Source organism: Hylobates moloch, unplaced genomic scaffold (assembly GCF_009828535.3).
Source record: "Hylobates moloch isolate HMO894 unplaced genomic scaffold, HMol_V3 SCAFFOLD_12, whole genome shotgun sequence".
NCBI lineage: Eukaryota > Metazoa > Chordata > Mammalia > Primates > Hylobatidae > Hylobates > Hylobates moloch.
The window spans coordinates 76,435,076-76,444,501 of NW_026652287.1; the positions used below are offsets into that span (position 1 = coordinate 76,435,076).

General features: G+C 38.8%; 1 protein-coding gene across 4 annotated transcripts in view; it reads right to left on the reverse strand.

Annotated features, from left to right (window-relative positions):
- OSBPL8 (oxysterol binding protein like 8) overlaps positions 1-9,426 on the reverse strand; it is a 215,130-nt gene that overhangs the window by 134,504 nt on the left and 71,200 nt on the right. For 2 of the 4 annotated variants that reach the window (XM_032170793.2, XM_032170792.2), the window contains exon 2: positions 4,414-4,522. In XM_032170793.2, coding sequence (XP_032026684.1) covers positions 4,414-4,455 — 42 coding nt within the window. In that variant the 5' untranslated portion in view covers positions 4,456-4,522. Of the gene's footprint in view, positions 1-4,413; positions 4,523-9,426 lie in introns of those variants that run through there. The other 2 variants (XM_058424619.1, XM_058424620.1) reach the window with 2 other exon arrangements.

Sequence of the window (9,426 nt, forward strand, 5' to 3'; positions counted from 1 at the left end):
ACCCCGTCTCTACTAAAAATACAAAATTAGCCGGGCATGGTGGCGCATGCCTGTAGTCCCAGCTACTCAGGAGGCTGAGACAGGAGAATGGTGTGAACCCGGGAGGCGGAGGTTGCAGTGAGCCGATTGTGCCACTGCACTCCAGCCTGGGTGACAGAGCGAGACTCTGTCTCAAAAAATATATATAGTATTGGCCGGCCACAGTGGCTCATGCCTGTAATCCTAGCACTTTGGGAGGCCGAGGCGGATGGATCACCTGAGGTCAGGAGTGCGAGACCATCTGGCCAACATGGTGAAACCCCATCTCTACTAAAAATACAAAAAAATTAGCCTGGCGTGGTGGCATGCACCTGTCATCCCAGCTACTCGGGAGGCTGAGGCAGGCGAACTGCTTGAATCAGGGAGATGGAGGTTCCAGTGAGCCGAGACCATGCCATTGCACTCCAACCTGGGCAACAGAGCGAGACTCTGTCTCAAAAAAAAAAAAAAAAAAAAAAAATTGTATTATGTGCAAGAAGGAAAGCAAATGAATAATAAAGTCAGATTTTTTTCACAACCTCACCCCAAGATCACTGTAATACTTTTTTTTTTTTTTTTTTTTTTTTGGAGATAGCGTTTCACTCTTGTCGCCCAGGCTGGAGTGCAATGGCATGATCTCAGCTAACTGCAACCTCAGCCTCCCGACTTCAGACAATTCTCATGTCTCAGCCTCCTGGGTAGCTGGGATTACAGGTGCCCGCCACCCCACCTGGCTAATTTTTGTATTTTTAGTAGAGACGGGGTTTCACCATGTTGGCCAGGCTGGTTTTGAACTCCTGACCTTAGGTGATCTGTACGCCTCGGCCTCCCGAACTGCTGAGATTACAGGCGTGAGCCACTGAGCCCGACCTTGTAGTACTCTCTTAATATTCACTCCTCCAAATCATTTTATACACTGCTTTCAGATTCATCTACATAAAAATACTAAATGACAAACCATTACTTGCAGAATCAAATCCAAAATCCCTGGTCTAGCACTCAAAGCCTTCCATAAATTTGGTCTCTATCTGGCATATCCATCATTATTCCTCTAAACATTACTCACTTCCTTCCATCCTGCCTTAATATTTTTTACTAATTATACCCTGAATAAACTGAGCAATTAATTCCCTATTTAGCCTTGCCTCTTGCTATTCTCTCACCTGGCATGCTTTCCTTGCTCATTTTCAATCCTATGATCCCTACGTTCATGTGCAATTCAAAGTTTATGTTCTCTTAAGAAAGCTTCTCCAACCACTCTAGTGTGGAGCAATCACTGAATCTTCACAGGCTTCTCCTGACTTTTAATTATTTATCTTTTTGTAGAGAAGGCTTAATATTAATAGTTATAATAACAATAAAAATAGTTGCTTTTATTTAATGGATGTTTACATATGTGTAGCCTTGTAATAGGCATTTTATAGACATATTTTCTCAATTAATATTGAAAATAACTTTGGGAGGTAGATATTACAATTATCTCTATTTATAAGGAAACTAGAAACCTGGAGAATTTACTACCCAGGTCATACAACTAAGTGACAGGGCTCAGATTTTAACATGTAGCTAAACGTCTTACAGAGCTCATGTTCTGATCCACTTCTCCCAGATCTAAACAGTAACTAGCTTAGACCAAGCAGTTCAAAGGTGATTATTTTATAGCTAACTCAAAAGTGGACCTCAACGTTAGTTTCAAATACAGAATATTTCAGTAGTTTACACTGAAATTATTGGTATTATTTTCTCTAAAATTAGCAATAATATTTCACAGAAGGAACCTAATGAATAAGAAAAGAAAAACTGTTCTCACTACTTGTTTTTTTATTATTTTTTTGAGACGGAGTTTTGCTCTTCTTGCCCAGGCTAGAGTGCAGTGGCGCGATCTCAGCTCACTGCAACCTCTGCCTCCCAGGTTCAAGCAATTCTCCTGCCTCAGCCTCCTCAGTAGCTGGGATTACAGGTGCCTGCCACCACATCCGGCTAATTTTTTTGTATTTTTAGTAGGGACAGGGTTTCATCGTGCTGGCCAGGCTGGTCTCGAACTCCTGACCTCAGGTGATCCACCCGCCTCGGCCTCCCAAAATGCTGGGATTACAGGTGTGACGTACCGTGCCCGGCCTCTCACTACTTTTTAAACAACTTTTAACTGCTCAATATCAACAAAATTTGGAATAGTGACTAAGTGACTAAGGCCGGGCATGGTAGCTCAGCACTTTGGAAGGCTGAGGCAGGTGGATCATCTGAAGTTGGGAGTTTGAGACCATCCTGACCAACATGGAGAAACCCCATCCCTACTAAAAATACAAAAAATTAGCCAAGCGTGGTGGCACTTGCCTGTAATCCCAGCTACTCAGGAGGCTGAGGTAGGAGAATCGCTTGAACCAGGAGGTGGAGGTTGCGGTGAGCAGAGATCACGCCACTGCACTCCAAAAATGACTAAAACTTTATTACTTTAGCCAAAGGAGTCTGGTAATAAAATGTAATAACATTTACTTGGATACATACTTTGAAAGGTAACAACAAAATTTTAAGACACTCTATTCAGAAATATAGGTATGTAGTCAACATCTTAGCAGTAAAGTATTCAGAGACAGACAGATTTCAGTTCTATCGCTTAAGCTGTGAAGTCTTAGAGAAGATAATTAACCTCTCTGAGCCTATTTCCCTACCTCTAAAAGTGAGGATAAACAAATATCTACCTTTAATAGCTGTTATGAGGACAGTCTAACAAAGTATACACTTAAAAACAGCAACTGATATTTTTAATATCACTAAAAGACCAAAAGCATTTGAGTTGAAAGAATCTAAGAAAGTCCATTAGATATAAAAAAAAAAGGTAAAGTTTATGATAAAACAAACATAAGCTGTACAGACAAGGCTTAATATTAACTTTTCTTCTGAAATTATAGTAAAAATAAAGTAACTTACCATCCGTTTTTCATTTAAATCAATGTGACAACAGCCTTCTTCATAAGCCAAGTTATTTCCACACCCATTTTCTTCTCTACTAACAACTTAAAGTTTAACTTTTTTTGATCATTTAAGAACCCCAAACAAGACTGAATCAGAAATTCAAGAAAGTCTGGGACCAAGTTAATATAAGTCAGCAAAACTGCATTTTGCTATCAATCATTAGACTGTTCCTACACTGGAGCCTGAACAAAGGACATTCACTAAACTAAAATTTACAAACACCTCAATCTAAAAGTGACTCACAATTCCATAGTAATATAAAAGACAGAAAAGTTGGGCTCTACCTTATTCCAACAATGTAAATTTGTTAAAGAATCTATCACCTAACTAATGATAAAGCTACGAGCTGACTACTCCTTACTGAAGGAGGCACCTTTACTTTAGGTAACAGAAACATTTCTAAGAGTCTATACATCAATACATAATGGAGACTCTCAAAATGCAATACGATAATTGAAAATGAAATTATTCTGGAGTAAAATCTTTTTGTACAGTGAGAAAAAAATGACAAATCATCATTTAGTCCATCCTACTAGTGATTTTTTTTTTTTAATGTATTGGGTAAGGTATACTTTTCCTGCTACCCACTACTTGTTTAATTTCAGAATATAATTCAATTATGATCACAGGGCAGAAATGTTTATTAAATCTTTATATTTTTATAAAAAGAATATATATGGCAATTGCTCTTAATTATTTTAACTGTTTCATTCCCGCTATTACTCATAGCTGCATGTGATTTGAGATTTGGAGGCATTTAATTTCCTTAACTGTTAACATTCTCTTGATTTCACTTAAGACAGGTTTTGGGAGAAAACAAATTATTCTATCAGTATGTCTTTCACTATATGGCTGGAAGGATAGGTAAAATAAGAGGAGGACGATGGAGCAGAAATATCAGAAAACTGGTGTGCTCCAACAAGCTTTAAGCTATTTGTAATTTTTGTTGTTTTTTTTTTAGAGACAGAGTCTGACTTTGTCACCCAGGCTGGAGTGCAGAGGTGCTATCTTGGCTTACTGCAACCTCCACCTCCCGAGTTCAAGCAATTCTCATGCCTCAGCCTCCCAAGTAACTGGGACTACAGGCATGTGCCACCACACCTGGCTAATTTTTGTATTTTTAGTAGAGACAGGGTTTCGCCATGTTGCCCAGGCTGGTCTTGGACTCCTGAGCTCAGGTAATCCACCCGTCTCAGCCTACCAAAGTTCTAGGATTACAGGTGTGAGCCACCATGCCCAGCTAGCTATCTGTAATTTTCATATCATTTAAAGTATCTGTAATTCTCAAGGAGTTAAAGCATTGTTTTAAAACATAGTTTTTAAAAGTTTGTTTTTAATATATTTTAAAAACAAAACCCTAGCTTACATCAAACACTTCACAGTTACAGATGATAGAACCTATGTCATATTTGAACTACTCACCGAAGTTCGATCAGGTTCTCCATCTGCCAAACCTCCCTCCATAATGAAAGAAGATAGGTTTATGCTTCTCTTTCCATTAATGCGCAGCCATCCTATTAATCTGCAAATCCTAAAATAAGAAAATCATTTATTAAGACTGGTATAAAACTGTGACAAGTAGAAATAAAGCACTGAGTTTATTAGGAGTGAAAAGTCATTTTAGTCTGAGGTTATTCGGAAACTCAATAATTAAAAAAAAAAATTTTGACATGGGCTTGAAGAATGGTAAAGGTTCAGAGAAAAATGAAAGAAGAAAAAAATATTCCAAGTGAAGAAAAATAGTAAGAGCAAGGTTAAACATGAGATTGCCTAAAATTTGAAAGGATGCATAAATCTACTTACAACTAATGAAATAAATTTGTTTTTCATTATTACATTGGTAAAAACTAAAAAGTATGCTAAAATCCATCATGGGAGAGAATGTGGGGAAACAGATATTCTCACGTACTGGTGCTATGAGAATATAAATCAGGACAACTTTTTGAAGGACAATTAAAAATATGTATGTTTTAATCCAGCAATTTCAAGACTAGAAATTTTCCCACAGATATACAAATGCACAGAAATATATAAATAAACAATTCCAACACAGTAATCTGATGAAAAAAACTAGAAACAACTTTAATGTTGATGGCTAGAAGCTTCCTTAAATTATATTACAGACATACAATAGAATATCATGCAGCAATTTTAAAAAATGAAGTAGATCTATATATACTAAACTGGAAAGAGGATCACAACACATGAGGTGGGAAATGTGAGTGATGGAACATTACATATATAAGATACTCTTTGTTCTTCTGTATATTTCCATTTTTACCATGAATATGTATGCCTACAGGCATGCCTTGTTTTAATGTGTTTCGCTTTACTGCACAAAGAGATACTGCCTTTTTTACAAAATAAAGGTTGGTGACAACCTTGCAGCAAGCAAGTCTATCGGTACCACTTTTCCAACAGCATGTGCTCACTTTGTGTCTCTGTGTCATAGTTTGGTAACTCTCAAATATTTCAAAACTTTTCATTAAAATATCTGTTCAGCAATCTGTGATCAATAATCCTTGATATTACTATTGTAATCATTTTGGGGCACCACAAACTGCAGCCCTATAAAACAAGTAACTGAACTGATAAATGTATGCGGTTTTGACTGTTCTACCCATCTGCCATTCTCCCATTTTCTCTTTCTCCTGGCTCTTCTCTATTCCATCAGACACAATAATATTGAAATTAGTCCAATTAATAACACTACAAAGGCCTCTAAGTGTTCAAGTAAAAGGAAGACCCACATATTTCACTTTAAATCAAAAGCTAAAAATGATTAAGCTTAGTGAGGAAGACATGTCAAAAGCCAGAAGCATGGCCTCTTACACCAAACAGCCATGTCGTGAATGCAAAGTAAAAGTTCTTGGAAGAAATTAAAAGTCCTATTCCAATGAACACACAAATGATAAGAAAGCAAAACAGCCTTATTGCTGATATACAGCAAGTTTGAGTGGTCTGGATAGAAGATCAAGCTAATTATACAGGCAAGGGCCTAACTCTCTTCAATTCTATACAGGCTGAGAGAGGTGAGAAAGCTGCAGAAGAGAAGTCTGAAGCCAGCAGAGGTTGGTTCATGAGGTTTAAGGAAAGAAGCCATCTCTATAACATCAAAATGCAAGGTAAAGTAGCAAGTGCTACTTGGAGAAACTGCAGTAAGTTATCCAAAAGATCTAGCTAAGATCATTGATGAACATGGCTATACTAAACAACAGGTTTTCAACATAGATGAAATAGCCTTCTATTAGAAGATGCCATTAAGGACTTTCATATCTAGAGAAAATAAGTCAATGTCAGACTTCAAAGCTGCAAAGGACAAACTGACTCTCTTGTTCGGGGCTAATGCAGCTGGTGACTTGACGTTGAAGTCAATGTTCATTTACCATTCCAAAAATTCTAGGGCCCTTTCAAGAATTATGCTACAACTACTCTGCCTGTGCACTATAAATAAAACAACAAAGCCTGTATGATAGCACATCTGTTTACAGCATGGTTTACTAAAATTTTAAGCTCACTGTTGAGACTACTGCTTAGAAACAATATTCCTTTCAAAATATTACCACTCACTGACAATGCACTTGGTCACCCAAAAGTTCTGGTGGAGATGTACAAAAAGATTAATGTTGTTTTCATCTCTGCTAACACAACATCTATTCTGCAGCCCATGAATCAAGGAGTAATTTTAACTTCTATGTCTTATTATTTAAGAAACACATTCAGTAAGACCATAAGCTGCCAGAGATAGTGATTCCTCTGATGGATCTGGGCAAAGTTTGAAAACCTAATGGAAAAGATTCACCATTCTAAATGTCACTAAGTACACTTGTGAGTCACAGGAGGAGGTCAAAATACCAACATTCGCAAGAATTTGGAAGAAGTTGATTCCAACCCTTATGGATGACTTTGTGGATTTCGAGACCTCAGTGCAGGCAGTCGCTACTGATGTGGTGAAGATAGCAAGAGAACCAGAATTAGAAGTGCAGTCTGAAGATGTAACTGAATGGCTGCAATCTCAAGACAAAACTTGAATGAATGAGGACTTAACTTCTTATGGATGAACAAAGAAAGTGGTTTCTGAAGATAGAATCTACTCCTGGTGAAGATGCTGTGAACACTGCTGAAATTGACAGGGACAGGGGACAGAGAAATTCTAGGCAGAAAACGGCGGGTCCCTGGCAAAAGCCCCATCCTCAAGCCGAAAAGCATGAAACGGCAGACCAAAACAAGAACTTATATCCCTGTTTTCACGCTCAAACGTTGCCTTTTCCTAAAACACCCATGGCCCTGTCCTGCCCAACCCCACCCTATGCCTACAAAGACCCCAGACTCAGCCCGAAGAGAGGAGAAGCTGCTGGACATCGGGGACTATGGCTGGACGTTGGAGAGAAGCAGCTTGACTTCAGAGGGATAGCCTGATGGCGTAACTTCAGAGAAGAATCCGATCGGAGAAGGCTGGGCTTCAGGGAAAGATTACCTACCTGTCCCATTCCCTTTTCAGCTCCCCTTCTCGTTGAGAGCCACTTTCATGGCAATCAAATCCCCCACATTTACCATCTTTCAATTTGTTCATGTAACCTCATTTTTTTTCCCGGACACTGGACAAGAGCTTGGGAGCCACAAGTGTGGATACAAAAGGTTGTCACACTGGCCCCTTGCCCTCATTGGCAGAAGGCAGCCGTCTCATGCAAAAAGGTAGAGGTCCCACTGAATTGTTGTTAACACTTAAGCCATCCACAGACAGCAGAGCTAAAAGAGCACTGTAATATGCCCTCTGGGGCTTCAGGAGTCACAGGCACCCCGCCTGGACGCTGCCACAGAGCCTGCACAGAGTTCGCTCCTGCCAGAGCCCAAAAGCACTCGCTCTGGCTCCTGCACCTGCTCACCTACACACTCCCTCCTGCAAGGGGTGGAACACAGCAGGTCCAAGTGAGTGGAGTTTGATCCTGATGACACTGAAATGGCCACCCAGTTCCTACGCTGTTCATTCACGCACTCCCTCTCATGAGGAGTGGAGAGTAGCAAGCTGAGTAAATGAGGCATCCCTGTCATGAGTCCCATGAAGGGGTCAGGGAAATACCCTACTTCAAAAAGAAAAAAAAAGATTTAGAATACTACAAAAATTTAGTTGATAAAACAGCGGCAGGGTTCGAGAGGACTGACTTTTTCACTAACAAAACCTACAACCTGAACTCTCATAGTAACTATAAATATTCAGAGGTCTCTAATAACCTCTCTAACAATTATTCCTTCAAACAGATAACAAAGGCCGGGCGCGGTGGCTCACGCTTGTAATCCCAGCACTTTGGGAGGCCGAGGCGGGCGGATCACGAGGTCGGGAGATCGAGACCACGGTGAAACCCCGTCTCTACTAAAAATACAAAAAATTAGCCGGGCGTGGTGGCGGGCGCCTGTAGTCCCAGCTACTCGGAGAGGCTGAGGCAGGAGAATGGCATGAACCCGGGAGGTGGAGCTTGCAGTGAGCCGAGATTGCGCCACTGCACTCCAGCCTGGGCGATAGAGCGAGACTCCGTCTCAAAAAAAAAAAAAAAAAAACAAACAAACAGATAACAAAGCCAAAACCAATAAAATCAGTAGACTTCTAATCATTTTCTTGGAGTTTCAAAAACATTTTCTTATTTCTACAAGTATAAAAGGCCTTACTGAAATATAATGGCTGGTGAAAACATTATTTAATTGGACTCTGTAAGGTTGGCATTTGGTTCCTTTGATATAATCAATACAGTAGCCCAAGAGACTACTCTTTCAATTTAGAAACATTATATAAACTTTCCTTGACTACATGTATTATAATATATTGTAATTATTTGTTCCCATGAGCCAATTCTCTTCAAGGACAGAGGCTATTTTACTGATCTGTTTTTCCAGTGCTATGCATGGTAGACATTTCATTAACAGTTGTTGCACTTAACTAATACTGTCAACTCAATTATCTAAGTGAATAAATGAGAATCCAAAACAGCAGATGATACAAAAATTATGTCTATGGGATGCACACTGATATTTGTATTTGAATACTGCATTATTATATTCTAAAAATTTGCAATATTAACAATAAAATAACAAAACATCATAAGCAGCTTTTACTTCAAAAAATATTTTACTGATTTTTTTCATCCTATCCATTCAATTTTAGGGATCCATCTATTCCTAGGTATTATACTGACCACTTTGAATACATCAATTTGCAAAGCAAACAAACCCTGCCCTCATAGAGCTTATATTCTGGAATGGGAAGACAAACAATAAAAATAATAAATTAATAAATTATATATTAGAAGATAGTAAGCGCTATGGGAAAAAGTAAAACAGGCTAAGACTACCCAGGGATTAAAGGGTTACAATTTTTTTTTTTTTTATTAACCACTTTTTTTATTTTTTTTTATTATACTTTAGGTTTTAGGGTACATGTGC